This window comes from Panthera leo, chromosome A3 (assembly GCF_018350215.1).
Source record: "Panthera leo isolate Ple1 chromosome A3, P.leo_Ple1_pat1.1, whole genome shotgun sequence".
In the NCBI taxonomy this organism is placed as follows: domain Eukaryota; kingdom Metazoa; phylum Chordata; class Mammalia; order Carnivora; family Felidae; genus Panthera; species Panthera leo.
The window spans coordinates 89843786-89867864 of record NC_056681.1 but is presented as its reverse complement, the minus strand read 5'-3'; the positions used below and the strand labels follow the sequence as shown (position 1 = coordinate 89867864).

General features: G+C 40.4%; 2 protein-coding genes and 1 long non-coding RNA gene across 8 annotated transcripts in view; 1 reads left to right on the top strand and 2 right to left on the bottom strand.

The window, feature by feature from the left end:
- Nucleotides 1-56: 56 nt before the first annotated feature.
- CA3H2orf78 (chromosome A3 C2orf78 homolog) lies at nucleotides 57-8128 on the bottom strand. Of its 2 annotated transcripts, none has more exons than XM_042932719.1 (3): nucleotides 6724-8128; nucleotides 2933-3694; nucleotides 57-2083 (listed from the first exon to the last, which is right to left on the bottom strand). In XM_042932719.1, exons 1-3 carry the CDS (start codon nucleotides 6818-6820, stop codon nucleotides 165-167), a joined length of 2778 nt encoding a protein of 925 aa, XP_042788653.1. In that variant the 5' UTR covers nucleotides 6821-8128; the 3' UTR covers nucleotides 57-164. The 2 variants fall into 2 exon arrangements, with proteins under 2 accessions (XP_042788653.1, XP_042788654.1); XM_042932720.1 differs by having other exon boundaries at nucleotides 3419-3694; nucleotides 6724-8126.
- DUSP11 (dual specificity phosphatase 11) overlaps nucleotides 6994-24079 on the top strand; it is a 22572-nt gene continuing 5486 nt past the window's right edge. Inside the window, exons 1-5 of one of the 4 annotated variants that reach the window (XM_042932724.1) lie at nucleotides 6994-7067; nucleotides 8491-8701; nucleotides 13881-13956; nucleotides 17098-17229; nucleotides 20869-20992. In XM_042932724.1, coding sequence (XP_042788658.1) covers nucleotides 8649-8701; nucleotides 13881-13956; nucleotides 17098-17229; nucleotides 20869-20992 — 385 coding nt within the window. In that variant the 5' untranslated portion in view covers nucleotides 6994-7067; nucleotides 8491-8648. Of the gene's footprint in view, nucleotides 7068-8451; nucleotides 8702-11835; nucleotides 12209-13880; nucleotides 13957-17097; nucleotides 17230-20868; nucleotides 20993-24079 lie in introns of those variants that run through there. The other 3 variants (XM_042932725.1, XM_042932723.1, XM_042932722.1) reach the window with 3 other exon arrangements.
- Nucleotides 13552-24079, bottom strand: part of LOC122216208 — a 26489-nt gene continuing 15961 nt past the window's right edge. Inside the window, exons 2-3 of one of the 2 annotated variants that reach the window (XR_006200783.1) lie at nucleotides 18020-18150; nucleotides 13552-13945 (exon numbers count right to left, since the gene is read on the bottom strand). This is a non-coding gene — a long non-coding RNA (uncharacterized LOC122216208). Of the gene's footprint in view, nucleotides 13946-18019; nucleotides 18157-24079 lie in introns of both variants that reach the window. The other variant, XR_006200784.1, reaches the window with a different exon arrangement.

Below are 24079 nucleotides of genomic sequence, written 5' to 3'. Positions count from 1 at the left end.
TCTCAGAACTAAAAAGTCTTCTTTATTTCTCATCTATTAATTATGTTTATTATGTTTTATTAAGTTTTAAAATACATCTGAATAAATAGAGAAATTTATATCTATCTATCTATATATGGATAAATGGCTGGTACCCAGAGTGGTACCAACAAACGTAGCAGCTCTTATATTGCATAGCCATAGTATCGAGCAATTTCCATATCTTTTTCCCTCTCAATGAAAAACTGCACTTTCCCCAAAGAGGTGTATTTGGCTGCATTCTCACGCTCTTGTTGAGCCTGCCGCTTCATGGCCTCTCGCTCTGGCCTCTGTTCTTTTGTGATGGGCTTCGACATTACTGGCTCGGGAACATTGGGTTTTCTCCATGGAATAGGTTGAAAGCAGAAGTCTTGGAGTAGAAATTGATTGTGAGGTTTGGGTGGGGACTGGAGTTTGGTCACAGCAGTAGGAATGGGTTCCTGCTGGAGAGAGGTGCAGGATGACGTTTTGTAGGGTGCAGGTCTGGATGCAGCAGAGTGAGGGACACTAGGCCGGGTAGGGTTGGTCAAACCTGGTCGGGTTGGATTGGTTGAAATTGGCCGAGCTGGTCTGGCAGGACCTGTCAAGGAGACAGGGGTTGGCCGGGATGAATTGACTGCAATAGGTTGAGCTGAGCTAGTGGACCCTGGCCGGGCAGGGTAAGCCACAGCAGACCGACGTGAGGCCAGAGAGTGTGGCCTCCGAAGAACAGGTCGAGCTTGAGGCTTCTCCAAGGTTGGAAAAGGCAAAGGCACCAACTTGACCTTCCCAGGAGGTGGCAGCTCATACTGGGATGGAGATGGACACTCTGTGTCAGCACCACTGTCTTGTTTCTGGACTTTGACTTTATTTTTCTCAGGACCTTTACCCTCACGTGGGGTATCCAGCCATCGTTTGATAACTGGGGATGGCTGGGCAACTTTAGGGTTGCTGGAGTTTCCCAGGGCCCAGGAGGAAGAGAGTCTGATTTTCTTATCACTCTTTTTCCCCAGCGCGTGAAAAATCTGTACGGACTCCAACATGTGCATGCCTAGGCAGCTTCGAGGCTTTTTAAAGGTCTCTTGGCTAAACTCAGGTTGATTTCTCCTCCGCTTCATCTTGGGAATGGTTGGCTTCTCTTCTGCCTTGACTGTGTTCCCTGACTGCTTACTCTCTTCAGCTTTCTTGGGGTTGTTTTCTCTGCTCCTTTTGGTCTTTTCCTGCCCATGGCTCTTAGTTTTGCTGATCCTGCTGGATGCAGCTTTCTGAGATTTGCTGTTGGAATGCTTAGCTGCATTCACACGAGCCCTGTCACTATCTCCAGCATTGCAAATAACCACTTCTCCCCCTAACAGGCATCCTGGGTCCTTTGGCTGGATTTTGGTCTTGGGAACACCATTAATAGTCTCAGCAGCTTTGTGTTTATTCTTCCTGGCTTGATCAGAGGACAACTTTATGACACTTGACTTTTCTTGCACTTCATTCAACTTGATGATTCTGGTATCTTTGGCATTGATCACCTTGGGACCTTTGGGTTGATCAAGGTCGTTCAAGGAATTAAAGAGCTGGGGAAGATGAATATCCTCCACTAGAGTAGTGATGTCTGAGAAACCACCACTAGATTCAATCCCATTTTCAAGGGTCCCTTGGTCCTCAAGACTCATGCCATTTTTTCCCAGATCAGTGTTTTCAGAACCAGACTGCTCCTCTTGGCCAAGGGGATCAATGCAGGCCAGGAGCTGGTGAATATCAGGAATTTCTAAAGGAAGTAGTGGAGGATCTTGATTTTCTAATGGGATCTGGTAGGCATCCAGAGGCTTTGAAAGCTTGGTTTTAGTATCATTCAAATTCTTATTCTCAGTTTGTTCCTGGCTTGGAGCTGGAGGCAGTGCCAGCAGATTACTGGAACTCTGGACAGGAGCTATCACTGAGATGTCTCCAAGCTCAGGAGGTGGGTTGCTTTCAAGTACCTGGATATTTCTGCTACTGCAGGACTTGGGGAATTCTGGAGTTTGTGGCAGACAAAATGTCTGACTTGGAGATTGCAATCCCAGGGAAGTCTCCATCCCCAGGGAAGTCTCCATCACTACAAAGAAATCAAGGAAGAAGTCATTCCCTGGTAAGTGAGATGCTCCCCCAGACACCAAGACAGAAATCATGCACCTTCCAGCAATAGGCAAGGCGGTTCTACCAGCTCTTCTTAAGGATCATGGACAGAACCCTGTGCTAGGAGATAGGAGATGACTTCTAGTTCTTACCAGTGATCATTTGATGTCATTGATTCTTGCTTTTCTTTGTATTTTATACAAAGTTTAAGTAAAATAAGAGGCTAAAGTGGTTTTTAAATTATTAAATGTTTCTACAAAGCCTATAGAATCCTTGCAATTCTCCCCACTTTCCTTAGAGAATAAGAATACTTCACACCATGGACTAGGAGAGGGAATGGAGCTCTTTCTGATAAAATATATAAGGATAGATTCTTTGCCTGCTTGCTTTGGACAGCATCTCGGAACACAAGGTCTTAAATCCTGGTGTAAATTAAGGAAGTGAGGGAAAGTTAAACTGGCACTATCACAATAAGAGTTCCGAAATGCTTTCCAAAGAGACTGAAGCAATAGATCAGGGAAGGGAGTTCATTACAGTGTGGTAGTACAGGAGACTGATCAGCTAGGGCAGTGAAAAGTGTGGTAGCCCTTGTGTATGCACTTGGGGTCCTTGTACCTGTAGCATAGATGGCCATTTCAGTGTCCCACCTTCCCACCCCTATTTAGTGTTCTTATACAGAGTCTGAAAATGGAGAGCACTGAGTGAGGGTAGTGGTTATTAAAGTCTCAGGACTTAAATTCTGCTTCTCTGTGGATTCACTACTACTTGGCTGAAGACCCTGTTTTTGAATGCCGACCTTAATTCTTTCCCTCTTGCTATTTCTACTCACCTTGAAAACTTGTTTCTGTGATAGGTTGAGCAGATACAGAGTAGTAGATTCCAGAGGTGGAGGCTGGTGGTGGGACATTTGTGGGCTGAACCTCCTTTAGTACCATGACCATTTCTGGTTGGGGGGCAGAGGCCTTACTTCCCATGTATGACACAGAGCCATAGGACTGCAGGTAGGGACCAAGTTCTCCAGACAGTAGAGGTCCCAGTGTGCCTTGATTATAGTAATATACCTGGCTTCCTTCCTGGTAGGGAAGTGATAGGCTGTGTCCCCGATTTGGAATCTGAGATGGTGTTCCCTGAACAAGGCTGGCAGAAAGTGATGGATACAGAGGGACCACGTTATTGGCCTCTGAAGTTTTATCGTACTGGGCTGCCATAGATATGGAAGAAACCGCCGTGTCCTGGTCAGTGACAGTCACAGTGAAGTCTCCAAGTGAAGATGACTTCTTTTCAGTGCTCCCTGTGCTATCCCACTCAAAAATACCTGGATAGGAAGCAGCTGAAGTGGAGATCTGGCTCTGGGCAGTAACTCCAGACAACATAGTTGTACTGGAATGTTGGTAAAGGTAGGCACTACCCATGAGTGGCTGGAAAGAAGTGCCAGAAGCTGATGGCAGTAGCCATGCCGAACTGACTGCTGGAGCAGAGACTCTGGAGAAGCTGTAGACACTTCCTGCTAGGGAAGCTGCATTGCTCACCACAGGGAGAGAGAGCTGCAGAGAGTTTGGAGTTCCAAGTAAAGATGGATTTTGGAAATTTTCTGTAGGGAACAAGAAGGTTATGAAGAATCAGGGAGATGGATCAATTCTCACTATGTTTGAGGAAACATATTATCTTAAAGTTGTTGCTACCAAGAAGCCTCTAATACCAATAGTTGCTGAGATACCAAAAATCAAACCATTTAAGATGGTTGTAAGGGCTGAAGTAGCTTGGTAGGTACCCTTCTATATTAACTGCCTGTGCTCCCAACTTGGGCACAGATGTGTGGAAGACCCAGGTGGTGTGCTTCGTACATCATTCCATAAGCAAGAAGCAACCTTCTCCCTGCCCTGTCTTTCCCTTGAGCCTACACCAGCTCACATACTGTTTCCTAGAAGTGTTATCCACTCACATACTGTTTCCTAGAAGTGAAGCACTTCCATCTTCGGAGGTCCTTAGAGAACCTCTGTTCTATATTCTCATTTCACGAGTGAGGAAACTGAGGCCAGGGAGGTCAGACTGACTTGTTCAAGTTCTCCCATTATGTTAGGTCTCATTACCAGGTTATAAAAACTAATAATCGTGACATCCTTGCCAGGACCCTACTCTGAGCATTATGCTGCCAGAAACCAGGAGAAATACAATGAATGTAGATCCTCCCCCGTTAGAAACTGATACAGCTATTACCATTGTAATCTTCAGGGTCTTGTTTTGCTTGTGCAGTTCGCATACAGCTCAGTCCAGCTGGTAAATTCAAAGGGTCATTCGTGGGGCTCCTGGTTGGCTCAGTCAGAGGAGCATGTGACTCTTGATCTCGGGGTTGTGAGTTTGAGCTCCACGTTGGGTATAGAGATTACTTAAAAATAAAACCTTTTTTTTTTTTTTAAGGGTCATTCTTCTTAAGCCTGGTTTCTGATCCTACCTCATAATGACTACCTGAAACTAAGTTTCTCAAAAAGTGCTTTTTGATAGAATCAAGTTATTTAAGCTGTCTCTGTGCTTCAGTTTACTCATCTATAAAGTGTTTGTAATAGTAACAACAACAATGGTAGTAGTAATAATTCGCACATGAATAAAAGTGATACATTACATATGATTTATATGAAGGAAGACATGTTCTGAAAAGACAGAAAAATCATGAAAAACACACATTACATAACTAAGAAGAAATATATAGATATTAATGAAAACTGGGATATGTAGCAAGCATCAAGGCATAATAAGTTTACTGATATAACAAGTTCTTTATCATACATACAATATTACAGAAGTGAATATTGCCTACCCAATTTTGCTGAATACTACTAAACAAAATGGAGCCCACAACAACAGAAGGTGATTTTGAATGAATTCCTAACCAGGACATACAGACAAGGATAGATCAGTAAAAACTGCATAACAAGCAGCAAATGCCATAAATGTGAATGAATAGGTAGCCACAACTTTTGTAGACAAGTATTACAATGAAATCTGGTACAAAGCAGAGAGGAAAATAAGTGTAAAGGAATTGTTACTGCACTCAGTCCCATTTTCCCCAATATTACCCAGCAAGTAACAGATACTAAGTCTAATACAAATGTATATTTCAATATAATCATATAACAAAAGGAAGAACATTTAAAAAGCATCATGAAGGTTTTTCTATTTATCTAAAAATATATTTTAATCATCTTCAGCATTCAGGAAAATGTCATCCCCGAAGCCTATAAAAAAACACCATCGCTGAAATCAAACAGACAGACAAAAATGTTTAATGTAAGAAAACCCAAAGGACTCTACAAAATTGTTTTAGATAAATGTGGAATTAGGGATGTGGGGCTTGACTTTTCTTCTTAGGTTGCTGAGCTATGAAAACAGATGTGTGCTCCATGTTGGGAAGAAAGTAACTGAAAAGATGAAAGGAAGCCTTGACTTGGAACCTACTTATCACACAAAGGAATTAGTCCTTATGATTCAGTCTAGGAGATACCAATTTTTAGATAAACTGAGTCTTGTTTTTAATAGGCAAAACACCTACATGGCTTAAAAAAGCAGAATGAAATAAAACTGAATATTCGGTTTCCTCCAGCCTCTTAGATACCCACTTTTATTAAGTTCTTGGATAAGAAGCATCATTTCTTTTTTTTTTTTTTAAGAAGCATCATTTCTAAAGCATATTTCTTAAAATGTTTACATTCAAAACTTTTCAGTGCCATCTGTGTTCAGAGAGGCAATACAAAAAAGCAAGCAAACAACAACTGAGTACGACCTTTCTGTAAGTTGCTTTTCCTGGTGATGCCCAATTCCGGCCTTACTTTCCTTCCTAGTCTCTTAATGTAAGTATTAGCTAAAATCAACTTTGTTTTGCCCTGCTCTAAGCAGATTTCATTTTATGCTCTTTCTGCTTTAATTTAAAATCTTTGGTTTCCTTCAATATTCCACCCTAAACTACCTCTTCCCCCACCCTCTCCCCTTGAGAGCGCCTCTATGCTCTTTCCTTTCATTCTTATATTTTCCCCTCCTCCTTGGTTCCTGGTAGCCTGTGCTGAGGGAAACAATCCTAAACTTCCTTACCTTTCAAGACTTGCCTCCCTAGAGCCCACTCTCCTCCATCCTCTTTTCCTGTTTTCCCTTTACACCTACATTAGTTAGAAAACACGTGAATTTGACTTTTTGAGCAGCACTAAATTAAAAATACTAAAGTTAAAATATTAGTGGAGGAACTGTTAACAGATGAAATATCTTGGTAAATGTTGCTAGTTTTCTACATAACCTAGGTTTTCTCTCTTTCTGTTGAAACACTCTTCAACAAGCCTCTGATTTCATTTTCGACATGGGTGCCTTTTAAGACTCAGTATTAGAAAAGAAAGGGACCAGAGAGAACAACCAATCTAACATCCTCATATAACAGATGAAGAAAAAACAGGTTTCAGGAGTCAATGACTTGTCCAAAGTCACACAGGTAATAAATGCCAAAGTCAAAACTGAAGTGAGGTCTCCAGAGTTTTAGTTCAATACTTTCTCCCATGATTCTATGCTATTTTGAATCTACTACTACATTTAGGGGCAAAAATAAAATCTAATGAAAAACTTTTAAGTTTCTTTCCTTACCAGACATGGTCAGAGAAGAGGAAACATCAACTCCGGATACAAGGGATGAGGAGACGATACTGGAGGATGTCTGAGTGGCTGAAGCCGAAGAGTGCATGTGTCCAGTACGAAGGTCACCGGTCACTGGTCACTGGTCACTGGTCACTTGCGATGATCCAAATTTATTTACAGGTGACTCCATGGAAACCCCAAGATTCCACCAGGTGGTGGGGGTTTGGTGGGAGAATGATGTCACAAAGCAGGCAGTTTAAAGGTACGAGGTAGCCAATAGGGAGGTCAGATTCCCAACAAGAAGACGGGATTGGTGGAAGGAGTGGCAGGAGAACTAAAACAACACCTAAGTGGTACCTAATCCTATAAGACAGATGTGATAGTCTCACTTTCTCTCACATTCTTATCTTAGGGAAATCATCTCAATGTTTCTTAGAGGTGTTCATTAATATAACGAACTAATAGTTATTCATAGTCTATGTATTATATTTTATCATCTGTATTCTACATTTACAATTATATATCCAGTTAACTAACATCCTTAGAAAGGAAAGGCACATCTAGGTTGAACAATTAAAGGGGCTCTGAAATAATATTAGTGGATCTGATTAGTAAACTTACTGCAGCTTTTAAGAAGCAAAGGAAGGAATTAAGGAATTCTTTTTGTAACTTGGTTAAAGAGTAGGGTGAAGTTTGTTCAGTGCTTCAGTGAAGTTTGTGGGGAACAATGTGGTGCAAGGCTCATCTCCTTGAATCCTACCTTCCTTGGACTGGGCTGTGCTGGGCAAGGTTGAATTTAGATCTCTCTTCTCCTCTCCTTCATCATAGGCATTGTTTGTGGGAGGGGTCTTGATCTTGCATTCTTACACTCATGGATGTTACTTCCTGTCAACCTCCAGCAGCAGGAGTCTTTTGTTCAGTGCCTGATGCTTTGCAGAATGAATTCTGCCCGTTAGAAGCAAATACCAGAGAGTCGGAAGACACAGATGATTGCAGATCTTTCCTTTTCCAGCATTTGGTTGCAATTCTTTTTGCCCATAATTTGCTCCCTCCATCTCTGGGCCACACAGGCATCCTGCAATCCCATCCAGCTGTTTTATACGTGAGAGGCATTCCGGGCATTCAGGGTACTTTCCCTTTCTCATTCTCACATAAGTGTATCCAGTGTGGCAGTTACCATAGCCTCTTCCCCTCTTGCAAACAGCCACTGTAGAATCTTGGGCCTCTAGGATTCTCTGCCTGCCATGCTTGGGTGCAAGATCAGGCAAAATGAAGAGTACAATAGTTTACAGAAAGAAGAGGACATTCATTGAGAATAGGGAACATGCAAAGTGAAAGGGTACAGGAAAAAAGAGCCTCGTGTGGATTTTGGGTTTCTGTGAGAAACAAGTTGACACATTTTGGCCTCATTTTATAGTAACAGAACATGCAATTATATACATATAAGTGTAAATCCGTACTTATATATTAACATAATATTGACACAACAATGATAATATCAATGCATATATAATATATTGATTATAATATAACTTATATAACATATATGAGTATTTAATATCTTATATTCGTTAAATAAATATATTTATTTATGCAACTAGATAGTGCAGCATTTGCCATGAATTCTGTACACTAAAAAGAATAATCTTAAATATATTTTTTCACTTTGTTTTGTGTCATATTACCTCATTTATATCATTGATCGGTATGTTCACAGGATATAAGTTGTTTTTAAATGCTCCATTTTTTCTATATTTTTTCCCTTGTATTTTTAAGGTATCCAGCATTGTAAGACATATCGCATGTTTTTCTCTTGATGATTCTTTTGAAGCATCATGAACTAATCAACCTGCTGGATTTTGTGGAGACACTTAAAAAGGGTCCATGAGAAAGGCCCTGTGGTGAGTTACACTGTGCACCCAAGCATAAGGAAGATGTCTGCAGCCAGCTGGAACTGGCCTGGATTACCTCTGTTTTTGTTCCCCGGGTTAGTACTTTTCTTACTAACCACTTTTGTCCCTGTGATGAAGTGAGTTAGTTCTGAACTGCTAATGCTTTTTATGTGAAGTAAGCTGGTTTGGGGGAGGAAATCTATGGATCAAGTCATTTTCCTCAGTGGTAAGCTTTTAGGAGTGCCCAGATCAGCCTACCTATGGACTTTTCTGGGCCAAAGAGTACCTGTGGCCAAAGAGTAGGAGGTACGTGATAGAAGATGCCAAGAGCCCACAAGAAGATAGCTCACAGGTGGTACCTCCAGAGACAATGTTTCATTTATAGGCCTACTTTTCCTATTATGAGATATGAGTTTGTTCAGTGATGGGGGATGATGCTTATCTGAGAAGAAATTGTGAGGGGTGTTGCAGCATAGAGATATGGCTTAAGCTTATAAATGTTTTCCAGCGTTTTTTTCTCTAAGACTCATACCTCAAATAGCCTACCTCTATGATATTAGTATATAATGTGAGGCTAACAATATATAGGAAATAATAGGCAAGCCAGACCAGTTTCTCTTTTCTCTATGTTCCTATGGAAATCAAGGGAATCTATAGCTACTGCAGGTTAGGGTGAGTGCTGTAAGGTTGGAGGAAGTGTAGTAACACAAATTGTGGTAGCAGTGAAATATTTACATATTAAAATATCTAGTTCCAACATTCAGTTCTACTTAAGCAGACCCTTAGTTAGGCCTTTCCTCGCTCCCAGCCTCTCTATCTTCTCTCCAGATTTTCAGCCATTTGACTTAACCTACAGAATCATCTTAATTTCTAAAATGGAGGAGGAATAACCTAAAAAGCTTTAGTCAAACACTCTGGAACTTAGCATCAAGCCCTATCCTGACCTAAAGTCTTATATTTGTGGTTAGAGTATGGTCTTATCCTATAGACCCTCTTCCTGCATTTTGCAGACATTGGGATAAATAGGACTTGTCTTGGTGTAACATATCCAGTCCATCTGCTACTGCTACTGCTCTCCTTTACTTCCCCTTTTGTTACTTTTTGACTGGGTTAAAGACTAGAATCCCTCAAACACCAAAGGTTTGGTACCTGGGGCCCTACCAGATACTAGTAGATTTTGTTAGTGTCAACTACTCAGCTGTTTGGTGTTCCAAATATCCCTTGCTCCTATATTTTCCATTCCAGTATACTACATATCTATTAAGGCATTCTTTTCTTTTCTTTTTTTTCTTTTTTTAGAGACAGAGAGTGAGTGGAGGAGAGGGGCAGAAGGAGAGGGAGAGAGAAAGAGAGACGGGGAGAGAGGGAGAGAGGGAGAGAGAGAGAGAGAGAGAGAGAGAGAATCTTAAGCAGCATCCATGCTCAGCACGGCCTGATGCAGGGCTACATCCCACGACCCTGGGATCATGACTCAAGCCAAAATCAAGAGTCAGATGCTCAACTGACTGAGCCACCCAGGCATCCCAAGGTACTCTTTTACCTCATGTTGGACCTACTCCCATCCAAAGGCCTACTCTTTTCTAGTTCCCATATTTTCTGGAAATCCTGTTATGCCTACATCTGGATTTTCTTGCGTGAACTATAACTGAGTTTGTGTCTTGTAGCAAATTAGAAGTGCAAGACCAGGGGTGCCTGGGTGGCTCAGTCGGTTGAGCAACTGACTCTTGGTTCTCTTTAGTTCATGATCTGACAGTTCGTGAGTGCAAGCCCCACATTGGGCTTCATGCTGACAGTGCATAGCCTGCTTGGGATTCTCTCTTCCCATATTTCTCTGCCCCTCTCCTGCTCACTCTCTCTGTCTCTCAAAATAAATAAATAAAATTTAAAAATTAAAAAAGAAGAAGTGCAAGACCAATATACCTTATGGTTTCTGATAGACTTACGTCACATTTTATATATTCTCATGTCTGTAGATATATGTACCATTCATACTTTTTGGCCACTGAATGCCTATTGAATATTGTTTTTTTTTTTAAAATAAATTCCAAAAGAATATTTTATGATTTAGCACCAAATTTGAATGTGTCTATTTGTAAGTTTGCAAATATGCTGTGCTAACTTACACCTTTTCTTTTTCCAAATAGCAATTTGCTAATATTGACCTGTTTTAAATTATGTGTAAGTTTTCCGAATTGTAAATGCTTGTGGATTGAAACTTGATTAGAATATGACTGTCCCAGAAACATTAAAGATAGTGATCTTTTTATCCATTCATTTGATCATTTATTCAATAACTCTGACCTTTCTGGCCCTCAGTTTACCCAGTACCAGACTACTAAGTGTATGTAAGACACTTTCACAAGTTAGAAACTAATGAATACAAATAAAAAATTAGCTATTATAATTATCTACAGTTTAACCTGGAATTAGTACTCTAGTCTGTCTCCATACCTACTGTAGGACATGCTGTCCTTTTCTGTTTAAATTATAGCAGAATTCAGACTTTTTCTAGTAGGTACAGTTCCCTATGCCTGACACTGTGTGGAAATCTTAGACTTGAGCTTCCACTCCTGTCTTTCAGTCTGTTTGTTTGTTGTATTTTCTAAAACCCTACAGACCTAAGGTCAACCTCTAATGTGATACCTGGTGCATGATAAGAACCCAATAAAAGTTTCACTGTGAGTGGGAGTGTAGGTTGATACAATATTTTTGGAGGGTAATGTGGAAGTATCCTTCCAAATTTTAATCCAACGTATCATTCATTCCAGAAATTGTACTTCTAGGGATTTAGATATAGTTGTATACATATATAAGGGCATTCATACTGCAGCCTGTTACAGAGGACCAAAAAAAAAAAAAAAAAAAAAAAAACACCTGAAAACAATTATTGGACTGGTTATATACATTATGGCTCTTATAATCAATGAAATACTATGCAAAGCAGGCATTAAAAATAATAGAGTGGATGTATGCATAAACTGACTGGGAAAATCAGTACCCAAGATATACTGTAGGATATGTATACTATACTGCTTTTGTACAAAATGAAAGATATCCATATATTTACAAATAAACATATATATATATATATATATATATATATATATATATATATATGTACAATAAGTATGAATGTAAGCAGTTGGAAAATACCTGGAAGAACCACACAAGGAACTGGGGCACTGGGACTTAACCCTCATTCCATGTCCTGTACTATTTGAATTCTGGTGTCTACATGCTCATCGAACCTGCGCTACCGACCCCCAGCTTAGGAGGGCACTGTCGCTCTCTGACTCCTGTTTACTACTCAAACTTCTCCGTCAGCCAGCGTGGTGACGTCATCACGACTGTCGGTGGCGCGTGCGCAGTTGCAAAGGGCCTGGGAACTGCGTGGGTTGCTGCCTAGGCGCTTCCGCTCCGGGATCTTGTTCTGGCACCGTAGGCGCTGGACTGGCGGCTTTGGCTCTCTTGCTGTTGGGTGGGAGGCATCTTGGGGCCTACATGAGCCAGTGGCATCATGCCCGCGGCGGCTGGGGCCAAGGACGCGCGTACTCTGGACGTCGCTCCACCAAGAAGAGGGGCGGAAACCACGTCCCGGAAAGGTAATCTGCCCTGGCCCCTGGGCGTGGCCCTCCACTTGGGCGCTCGGCGGCCTGGGCTCCATGTCTTGTGGTCTCTTACCTGTATCTGTCCCCGCGACGCGCTTGGCCCGTCCACCCAAGCTGGGAGGCATGGATCCTCACGCTGCTCCGCCCACAGCAACTGGGTTCTGATTTCTCCCCCCATTCCGTTAAAAGCGAGGCTCTGGCCATTGCTTCTCTGTTAAAATGCACAGGAATGGCTTTTTAAGATGGGACTGACTGCCAGTGTCGGGGACACCCCTTAATTACCAAATTGGAGTCTCCCTCAGTTCCTCGAGCTGTGTTGTTTTGACACAGCAAACGTGAGTAATGAGGACCAAGTTTGAGTGGAAAAAAAACCACCAGTACATCCAAACTTTCCTCCGAAAAAGTTGATTTATATTGTTTCCAGCAATCACAGAGGGCATAGGTTTGCTTCCTAACACGTTTCATTTGAAATAGCTTCTTCTGTGCAAATGATTAATTTTAAGACTTTGCTCATGTGTGCATTGAACTCTTTTATTCCTTGAAATCTTCCTTTCCTCCCATCTCCTACATCAAGTCCCCTTCATTTTATCTCCTGAATATCTTTACTCTGTCAGCATCCTAATACAGAACTTGCCTGATCTATTGCGGTTAGGTCCTAAGTAGTGTACGTATATCTAACTCTTGTCTCTTTCCAATCCATTCTTCACACAAGAAGTCTTGTTATTTATTTTTATTTTTTTAAATTTTAATGTTTTTTTAAATTTATTCTTGAAAGAGAGAGCATGAGCGAGGGAAGGGCAGAGAGAGAGAGGGACACAGAATCTGAAGCAGACTCCAGGCTCTGAGCTGTCAACACAGCGCCCGACGTGGGGCTCGAACTCATGAGCTGTGAGATCATGACCTGAGCCGAAGTTGGACGCTCAACCGACTGAGCCACCCAGGCACCCCACAGGAAGTCTTTTTAATAGACTAGTTGGACTATTGCCCATAAACATCAATCAAAAACATGGTTTTAAGAATAAAAAGAAACTCTTTACCATGGTCTTTAAGAGTCTGCAGAGACTAGACTCTTCCCTTGCTTTTCTAGCCCCATCTTGTGCCACTTCTGTCCTCGCTTTCTATGCTTCAGCTATACTGAATTCACCTTAGTTAACTAGCTCATCCTACAGAAGTCAGCTCAAATATGACTTCACTGTGACTCCTAACGTTATTAAGTGAAGTTCACAGTCCCTTTTCTATCAGGTTTTCTTTTAAAATGTGAACTTGAAGTTCCCTACTGACTGCATTTGATGGCACCAGTTGTGTAAGGACTGAAAATAAACTGTCAAGTCAAAGAATTGAATTTAAACTTTTAATCAACAGCTATACAGTAATGACACCAGAGTATTCAGGACTGGGCTAGGTTTTATCGGGGATACGAAAATACTGGACAAGTCTGGTTTTCGATGTTCCTTATTTGTTGAGACCTGTGCACTGTTTTGTTGCCTGTGTCTAGAAAAGTATAAGTTGTTACTAGGTGGGGTTGAGTCCATGGAACAGCAAAATTCAAAGCAGGGAGAAGAGGGGAACGTCTGTGTGGGCTATGGTGTCCATTTACAAGGAGCCATCATTCTATGCTGGGGTACAGGCTAACATAAAATTCGGCTAACAAAAAATGTATTAATAGGTGGAAAGACTATCTTCCAGTTGGACAACGGATGCCTGGGACTCGTTTCATTGCTTTCAAAGTTCCTTTGAAAAAGGTAAGCAAAAGTTAATTCAGTATTCTTTCACAAATCTGAATTCATGATATAGAATGCTGGTTCTCAACCCTGACATGCTCCATCTTCCCTTTTTTTTTTTTTTTTTAAGTTTTTATTCATTATTTTTTATTTTTATTTTTTTAGTAATCTACCCAGTGCAGGGGCCAAATGCATGACTCTGTGGTCAAGAGTCGCTTGCTCTTCTGAGTGAGCAGCCAGGCACCCCTCCATTTTCCCTTTTTAATAACAAGTACGGGGGCGCCTGGGTGGCTTGGTCGGTTAAGCATCCGACTTCAGCTCAGGTCACGATCTCGCGGTCCGTGAGTTCGAGCCCCGCGTCGGGCTCTGTGCCGACAGCTCAGAGCCTGGAGCCTGTTTCAGATTCTGTGTCTCCCTCTCTCTGTGACCCTCCCCCGTTCATGCTCTGTCTCTCTCTGTCTCAAAAATAAATAAACGTTAAAAAAAAAATTAAAAAAAAAAATAAATAAAAAAATAACAAGTACGTTGTGTATCCCCTTTAGTATCCTGAAATAGTTATAGTTAAATACTACTTCGCTACTTAATTTTAAAGAAAAAAAGTCAACCTATGCTCTAGTTATAATGTAAACACTAAATAAGATAAAGTAACTTACAGTAAAGTAATATGTAATTAATTTCAATATGTAAATGTTTGGGCATGACTATATTAGAAATAAAAAAGTAGTTGGTTACTTGCAGCATGAATACAAACACTGCAAATGCAGACCGATCTAGGTGGGTTTTACTGCCTGTCAGAAATTTCCATGATAGTGAACAGCTCTTAGTAGATTTTCAAATAAAACAAAGTGCAATTTTTACGTGACTGAAACGTGATTACTATCTTGGAAAATGCAATGTACTTTAAAACTCTGCAGAAAACCTCTTGTGTTTATTTGTGAAATGGAGTTAGGTTCTAAGGCTTAGACAACTATGCGCAGTTTTTCACCTATATGAGGTGTTGAATAGGACATTCAAAAGTCATTCAGGTGTGAGACACATTTGTAGGACTGTTCTGAATTTGGCAAGATTTCTAGCATCTGTGACCCCCATTTACTAAATGGTAGACTACTTCACTCCCATCATCATAACTAAAAAATAAAAAGCCCTTGATTAGCAAGGTCGCGATTTCAGCATGGAAACTCTGAAAACTGTGTCTTTGTTAGAACTGAGGAAGGAATAGGTGAGGAAAGCATTTGACCAATATAAAAAAGGTAAGAAGAGACTCATGAAACTGCCCGGCATAGCATGGATTGGTTTCTGGAAAAGCCACTTTGAATGTGTTGAGATTTTATTTAATTTGTGACTCATAGGTCAGGGTTCCTTTTTCATCTACTGTGTCAGTTCTTCTGCATCTCTGGACTTAAAAACTAGTCTTCTCATAAAGATAATCTTATGGCTCTTATTCACATCCATCAACACCAAGCATAATGTTTGGCATATAGTAAACGTTAACAAATATTTATTGAATGGACATTCCCAGCCCCCATTTGGAGCTGCTGCGAATTATCTCCTATATTCCTCCTTTTCTCTGTGCAGTTGTCCTGATTCCTCAACTCCTTACCCAATGGTCTCTAAAAGTGGATTCCCGAGCTTCCACAAGGGCCCCTGCTTAGCCCCTTGCCTGAAAGTACACCAGCAAGGTAGACAACAGGAAGACTCTTCTGTTTCCCTTCCTCCACACAGCCACAGATCTTTCCTGTATGATGTCATGACAAAAAGCCTCCTCCTAGCTCTGTATACTCAGGTTATCTGGCTCAGCATTGGGATTGTTTAGGCACTGTACAGGGGATTACAGAGCTGCATACCCCCCCCCACCCCCCCCGAGTGCAGTTCCTTTTCATGCTGTAGAGTTAGGAAGCAAAACGTGACATTGAGTTCCTGTGTGTTTTATGGAAGTCACCCAAAGAAAAGCAGTCACTTGACAGTCACTTCTTATGCATACTGGAATATGAAATAGAGTATGTCAAGTGTCACATGAATGCCATGGCAAGAAATACCTAGGAATTCAAAGGAGGGGGAAATGGTAACAGACAGGAAGGCTTTCTAAAGTTAGTTGTTGTTCACATGACTGGACAGGATATTTGATTCATCAGCTCCAAGTCTGCAAGAAGCTTACTGGAGAGATTATATGCCTCATTGTAATTAATATACTCTTCAACACTTTTACAGTTTTACATGGAAGACTTAATATCATCAAACTGGCAAATCTTCCTAAGTTAACTTATTATAAATTTAACATCATCTCAAATAGATTGATTCTAAAACTCATAGAGAAAAATAAACCTAAATAGCCAGGAAAATTCTGAAAAAGAAGAATACTGGGAGAAGGGGATCATGGAGCCCTGTCAGATAGGAAGCTGTGTTAAAAGTGTTGAGCACAGGCAATTTTTAGGGCAGGGAAACTATTCTGTGTGATACTGTAAGTATAAACACGTGTCGTTATTCTTTGGTCAAAACCAGTAGACTGTACAACACAAAGTGATTTGTAATGTAAATTGTGGACTTTGAAAACGACATGTCCATGTTGGTTCATCGATTGTAACACATGGACCTTACAGGTATGGAATGTCGATGGTGGGGAAAGTTGTGTGGGGTAAAGGAGAGAGGGTGTAAGAAGAAACTCTACTTTCTGTTCAGTTTTGCTCTGAAGCTAAAACTGCTCTAAAAACTAGTCTATTAATTTAAAAAAAGTATGTGGCTGACATTTGAATAACCAAACAGATCAATGAGCAGAGTAGGTGAATAAGCCAAATATGTAAAAGAATATTTAGCAATAGAAGCCACCCTTCATATAGAGAAGTATTCAGGAAGTATTTAGAAGTAGTTATAGATGCGCCAGGTGGAGCCGAAGATTTGCTGGACAGAATTGATGCAGTCTCTGCCTTCTGGCAGTTGCAGTCTGGTTAGGAGATCAACATGAGACAAGTAAACACAGAAATAAATACATAGAAATGAGCTTACTTTCTCCCGCCTCATCTCTGGAAGAAAAGATTGTAATCTAGCTTATAAATTCCAGCAGAGTGGAAACTTTTCTTTGAATCTCATTGTGTGTTAGCATCACAGGGCTTGAATAAATGGAAAAGGATTTTAAACACATGTTTGCTTTTTCTTTCATTCTAACAGAGTTTTGAAAAGCACCTTGCTCCAGAAGAACGTTTTTCCCCCTTGGATCTTTTTAACAAACTCCAAAAACAGAATGAAGAACTTGGACTGATTATTGACTTAACATACACTCATCGCTATTATAAACCAGAGGTAAATGGAACCTTTAACTGAAAAGGACCGACTTTCCAATACGATAATAATTCTTAGTAATTCAGTAGTTATCATCTTACACTAAGGTGAATCCTGGCTTATTTTCACGGGTAATAGTTCAAAAAAAGGAAGTTAACGGTTTCCTTAAGTACATATTTCTAATTGGTGTCTCAAAATGAGATTAAAGACATGAATTGAACTGTAATGTTGGCTCTGTGTGTCTTAAGAAATTCTATAAGCTTCATGTTCCATATTTTGAAAATGAAATAAATTTTTAGTAAGAATAGCAGCCTAAAAGAAAAGAAGTAAATATCCACTAGCACTTATTTTAAGCAGTTGACTGAGCGTGTAAACATCATGGTAAAAGACCACTATTAGCTCTAAGTTTTATGCTTTCCTTTCCCTAATATCTCTGATAAAAAACAGAACCCCATATAATCTGTTGGCCCATGTGACATATCAGTGTGAGGGAATTATCCTTCTGACCAATTTCATGGCCTTGGACGACAGTAACACTAAACGTTTATTAATACTTGTAGGGGGCCTGGGTGGCTCAGTCGGTTAAGCATCTGACTCTTGGTTTTAGCTCAGTTCATGATCTCACGTTTTGTGAGTTCGAGTCCCGCATCGGGCTCTTTGCTGGCAGTGCGGAGCCTGCTTGGGATTCTCTGTCTCTGTCTCTCTGGCCCTCCTCCCCTGCTCATGCTCTTTCTCTCTCTCAAAATAAATTAAAAAATTTAGAAAATAGATTTGTAAAACAGTTTGCCATCTGAAAAGTACTTTTACATACCTTATCATAGTTAATCTTCACAACAGTCCTTTGCTGATGAAGTATAGTAGTTCTGGTATCTGCTGAGTGCTTGCTCTGCACTAAGCTCAGAGGATAGATGATCACAACTGCTTATCTTACAGATGATGAATCTGAGGCTCAAAAAAGGAAGAATTGACACTTAAATTCAGTTATTCCTGTTTTTGTGTGTGTGTGTGGCCAGTTGTACGTAAATATCATTTTAACCATTCATAAGTGTCTAATTCTGTGGCATTAAATACATTCACAACATTGTGTCACCATCATCGCTGCCTATAACCAAAACTTTTTCATCATCCTAAACAAAAACTGCACTCATTAAACAATCATGTCATTTCCTCTTCCTGCGGAGGTAACCTGTATGCTACTCTCTGGAGTGGAACCATACAATATTTGTCCTTTTGTGTCTCACCTACTTCACTAAACATAATGTTTTCAAGTTTCACACATGTAACAAAATGTCATTCCTTGTCACGGCTGAGTAATATTCCATATTTTGTTTCTCTCTTTACATGTTGATGCACACTTGAGTTGTTTCCACCTTTTGGCTACTGTGAATAATACTGCTGTGAACATTGATGTACCAATAGTTGTTCAGATTCCTGCTTTCACCTCCTTTACATGTCTAGGTAGGAGTGCAGTTATTGGATCATATGGTAGTTCTATGTTTAGAAACCTTTGAGACCACCAAACTTTTCCAGTGTCGTTTTTTGCATGTTTGTTTCTTGGTTTTAATGTTTTATTATTTATTTTTGAGAGAGACAGAGAGAGAGAGAGACACAGAGACAGCATGAGCAGGGGAGGGGCAAAGAGAGAGGGAGACACAGAATCTGAAGCAGGCTCCAGGCTCTGAGCTGTCAGCACAGAGCCTGATGTGAGGCTTGAACTCAAGAACTGTGAGATCATGATCTGAGCTGAAGTCGGACGCTTAACCAACTGAGCCACCCAGGCACCCCTCCAGTGTCATTTTTTAAATAATTACCACAACTTTTAAACATACACAGAAGTAGGCATAATACTGTGGGCATTCATTGTACACCCATGAACTCATCCAGCTTTAATCTTTATTAATTGATGCTGTCGGGTTTCATCTGTACACCTTCTGGTTTCACCCCATTCCATATAATTTTGAAGCATATCCCATGTATTATATAGCATATAATTTCACCTGTACATTTTTTGTATATATATTTAAAATATACGACTTTTATTCCTTACTGTCATTATTTAACATCAAATATCCAGTCAGTGCTCAAATTTTCAGTTCTTCTAAATGTCATAAAAATGTTTTTTAAGAGTTTGAATTAAGGGGCGCCTGGGTGGCTCAGTTGGCTAAGTGTCTGACTTCGGCTCAGGTCATGATCTCATGGTTTGTGAGTTCAAGCCTTGCATCTGGCTCTGTGCTGACAGCTCAGAGCCTGGAGCCTGCTCTGGATTCTGTGTCTCCCTATCTCTCTCTCTGCCCTTCCCCTGCTTACACTCTGTCTCTCTCTCTCTCTCTCAAAAATAAATAAACATAAAAAAAGAAAAAAAAGTTTGAATTAAATCCAAATAAGATTCACCCTTTGCTTTTGATTATTAGGTCTCTGAAGTCTTATTTAATCTGTAAGTTCTCCTTCCATGTCTCTCTCACATACTTTTTTTCTCCCCCCTTGAGTTTTAATTTTTGAAGAAACCAGTTTGTTCTATCTAGATTTGATGATTTCCTCCCCATGTGTTAACATATTCTTCAGTCTTTTATTTCCTGTAAATTGGTAGTTGGACCCAGAGGCTTGACCAGATTAGACTTATTTTTTATTTTTTTTTTGCGAGACAGTTTCATAGGTTATGATGTGTTCTTCTGTGGAGACCGACCTGTAAGTGATTATCTTTTTCTGTGGTATTATAGTCACTGATGACTGATACCCACATGCATTAATTCATTTGGGGCTTCAAAAATAGTGAATTCTGTCCCTTGTTCATTTATTAGCTGGGCATATTTCTATTGAGAGAAGCTTCCCTCATCATCTGTTTGGTTGCCTAGTTGTAGAGGCATGTGCTTCTTTCCTTTTATTTAACAGGTGTCAAAATAATGAGTTGATCCACTAATATCCTCTGATGGTGACCAATGAGTTTTATTTATTTACTTTTTGTACCATTTTGGACTTCAATGAAGTTATTCTCCTTGAGGCACAAATTGAGGCCCGATCTTTGCCCAGTTGGAGCTTCTCTGAGTATGGCTCCTGAATATGACATCAGTTGTTTGTAGGCTTTTTCTGTGATCAGAACTAGGAAATATGTGTTTGTTTTTAATATAAAATAAATCATAGATTCATGCTGGTACTTTCCATTTAAAGTCAGAACCATAGGATTTTCACTTAACCTCTTCTTTTATTGGTATCTAATTTCTCCTGCCCCTGAGAATACCAGCTCTCAACAGTGCCTGAAATTTGCTCAGTCTCACAGTTCAAATCCAAGTTTTTCTGACTCTGTTCTACTATTCTACTTAAATCACAGCGGCTTTATGACTCTCAAAATACAAAATATTAAGTAGAACTATTCATATAATTTTTAGTTTTTATGCATTCATTTAAATGGACTTGGCTTTCAGTTTTGTATCCTATTGACTACCCATTCTGTAGGTTTCATTTCTTTTCCCCCCATTCTGTAGATTTACTAAAAATCAGATGATACTTCCTGGTTGAAGCAGCTTGGGAAAAAATGTCTTTTTTATCAGAATTACTGATAAACTATGTTTATTGTAACCTCTTGGTTTATATTCTGGCTTCTCTAATTTTTAATTCTTTACTTACAAATGAAATAATATGCATTTTCATGGTTTTGCCTTATAGGACTTACCAGAAACTATTCCTTACTTAAAAATTTATACAACTGGGCATCAGGTGCCTGATGATGACACTATTTTTAAATTCAAATGTGCTGTTAATGAGTTTTTGAAGGAAAATAAAGACAATGGTGAGTTTGTTGTTTTTTTGTTTTTTTTTTCCCCTCTTACTTGAACATTGGTATGCATATTGAATGGGGTTGGAATTTTTAGTTTTAACGTTAGGCCTGTTGTGTTTGATAATGTTAAGGTAGAAACGTCAGATGGTGCTAATAGAGTGAGTTTTTCCTTGTATGGTCACAAATAAACAATTTAGTTTGAAAAGTAGTTTTAATGAAAAATGTGAACTAGCTTACTCATCTCTTTAAAACTTTTGAATGGGAAATACATAATAAACACATTCTTTTATTCATTGGTTCAGAGGTAAGAGTTGCGGGGGAAAGGTTAAGAACTGATGTATTGCGTCAAAGCGTATGGGAGTGTGGCTTGTGTGACCTTACACTGAAAACAAGGGGGAAAAAATCTCAACGTCTTAGGGTCTATAAAAGAGACACCAAAAGGAAAAGGTTTGGAATGAGACAGACCCCTACAGGCAAAGCAAAGTGCATCAGTGCAGTGGCATCCTCATCATGCATATTTAAGATGTTTCTGCTGTTTTTCCACTTTGGATACAACTGAGGAAGGACACTACCACCTCTTATTCAGACAGGAAGAACTTTAAAAGGCTGGTGTTTCGTATTTCTGCTTTAAGATCTACCTTACTCTGTTGAAAATAGATCTTATTAAGCTATTAGTGTCTTAATTTTAAGGATACACTTAACTATTTCCGGCACCTGGCCATCAGAAAGAATGTGGTATTTGCTATATTTTAAGACTGAGGAATCTTTTGTCTTTGAAAAGCCACCGACCTGCAGGAAAAAGTGTTCATTTTGTTCTCTTTCTAAATTTAGCTTGAGGAGTGTATGCTTTATTACATAAATATGACAGTAAATATTCCACATATGTACACATACACACACAAACAGGAAGTAGGGGAGAAAGAATAGAGATGCAGGTGAGAAGATAGGGGCTGGGAGATGACAGATAGAAAGAGACAAGAATTTTAAGATAATTTTTCACACTGTAACGTGGTTGCCTAATGCAGGCATTAGCACTTAAATATCTTAAGCCTTGTTCCCAGATCTTCCCTGTACTTTAACTTTAAAACTTCATGGGCTTGGCCTTGCTTCTGACAGCCACGTCATTTATGGAGGAGGTAAATAATCTGATTTATATTAACTTATGTCAGAAACATGACTGTGTAAGATGTTAGGGTGCAGCGGCCAGCCTACTCGCTGCTTCAGGGCTCCTCTGTGTGGAACTGTAGATAGTATTCCATCTGTTCTGCGAGGGTTAGAAGATCCGTATGAGTACACGTGAACACGTTTGTAAATCTTGTTTGTTCACGTGTTACACCATGTTGGTCTTCTGCCTGTATGGTGCTGACTTCACTCTGCTCTCTGCTCTAGCAGTCTTGGGACCTTGTTTATGATCCATTTTGTCTACCTCTGTTCTAAGCGTCCCCTCCCACAGATTCCAGGCTCCCTGAAGAAGAGGAGGACACTACACTGTCCACCCCCTAGAACTGGTAGAGACTCAGAAAATAAATGGAGTCAGTAAACACTGAGGTTTGTTGGTAGGGCATGGGATACAGAGGTGATAGCATTCTCTGTTCATTAGAAACTTCCCTAGGAAGATAAACATGTGGTAATTAAGACAATGGATTAATTATAACAAAAGAATTAAGTGCAACAGGAATATGGAGGAGAGGTTGAGGAAGGCCTGACCGAGGAGACAGGAGCATTTGAGTTGGGCTGTGGGGAAGAGGACTTTGCCAGAATGAGGAAAGGACAGCCCAGGTTTGGGGAACAAATGCAAAAGGCACAGGGCGTGAACTTGTGCCGGGGAGCGGCAGCCTCTGGTGTGACTAGAGGGTCGTGTGAAAGGGTATAGAATTCATATGTTCATTTTCAACAGGTATTTACAGGACACCTTCGAAGTTGAAGGCACTGTTCTGGGAAGCAGGAACAGAAGAAAGCTCTTGCTCTTTTATGCTTTGCGTTCTAGTGGGGGAGAGGGATAAATAAGTAACTCTGAAATGTCAGATGGTGAGAAGTGCTTTGGAAAAAAACAGATAGGACACAGAAGTGAGGGAATGTGTTGGGTGATCAGGGGAGGCCTCTCTATTAAGATGTCATTTGAGTAGAGCCTTAAAAGGAGTGAGGAGCCATTGGATATTTGGGGGGTGGGGGAGACAGAGTATTCCAAAGCAGAGGGAATAGTAGGTGCAAAAGTCCCTGAGGCATGACTGTGCCCAGCATGTTTGAGGAATAGGAAGGAGGCCAGTGTAGCTGGAATGCGGAAGGTGTGAAGGCAGAGCAGTAGAAAATGGGATCTGGGAGGTTGGCAGGGGCAGGAAGAGGTGGGTCACGTAGGTCCTTGTAAGTCCTAGTTCAAATTCTTGTGGGCTTACGGTTCAGTTGGAGAGCCAGGTTGATGGTACTGTTTGTGAAGAGTTCTAAATGCTGTGTTAAAAGTTTGGGCTTTATTCTGTGCTAAATGGAGGTTTTTCAGCAAGGGAGCAACCCTGCGAGTTTGTATTTTAAGTTAACATCTTCCATATGGAGAATCACTTGAAATAGATGAGATTTAGAGGTAGGGAGGTGGTCACCCAGGCAGGGGAGGCCATGTGCTTTCCTACCAGACACTTCCTAGTCACAGACATAAATTTTGCCGAGATCAACTACACGTGATTGTTTTTTATTTAACTTCTTACATAGTTTAAAAATTTTTTTTTTAACATTTATTTATTTTTGAGACAGAGAGAGACAGAGCATGAACGGGGGAGGGTCAGAGAGAGGGAGACAGAATCTGAAACAAGCTCCAGGCTCTGAGCTGTCAGCACAAAGCCCGACGCGGGGCTCGAACTCACGGACCGCGAGATCACGACCTGAGCCGAAGTCGGCCGCCCAACCGACTGAGCCACCCAGGCGCCCCCTTATATAATTTTTTAAATGATGGACTAAGAAATACTGTGGCACAGTTGGAAAAATCTTAGACTTGATCCTAGTCTTTGTTCTCTCTGCCTGCTGTGCAGCTTGGCCTTACATCTCCAGTTCTCACTTTTTCTTTCTTTTTTAATTTTTCTAATGTTTAGAGAGAGAGAGACAGACAGGGCA

Bases quoted from the DNA above. Each gene is read 5' to 3' on its own strand.
- CA3H2orf78 (XM_042932719.1), bottom strand. From the start codon at position 6,820: ATGCACTCTTCGGCTTCAGCCACTCAGACATCCTCCAGTATCGTCTCC. The intron at 3,695-6,723 runs GTAAGGAAAGAA...TGTTCCCTACAG, and splicing joins CTCTTCTCTGACCATGTCTG to AAAATTTCCAAAATCCATCT. The intron at 2,084-2,932 runs GTGAGTAGAAAT...ATTTCTTTGTAG, and splicing joins CACAGAAACAAGTTTTCAAG to TGATGGAGACTTCCCTGGGG.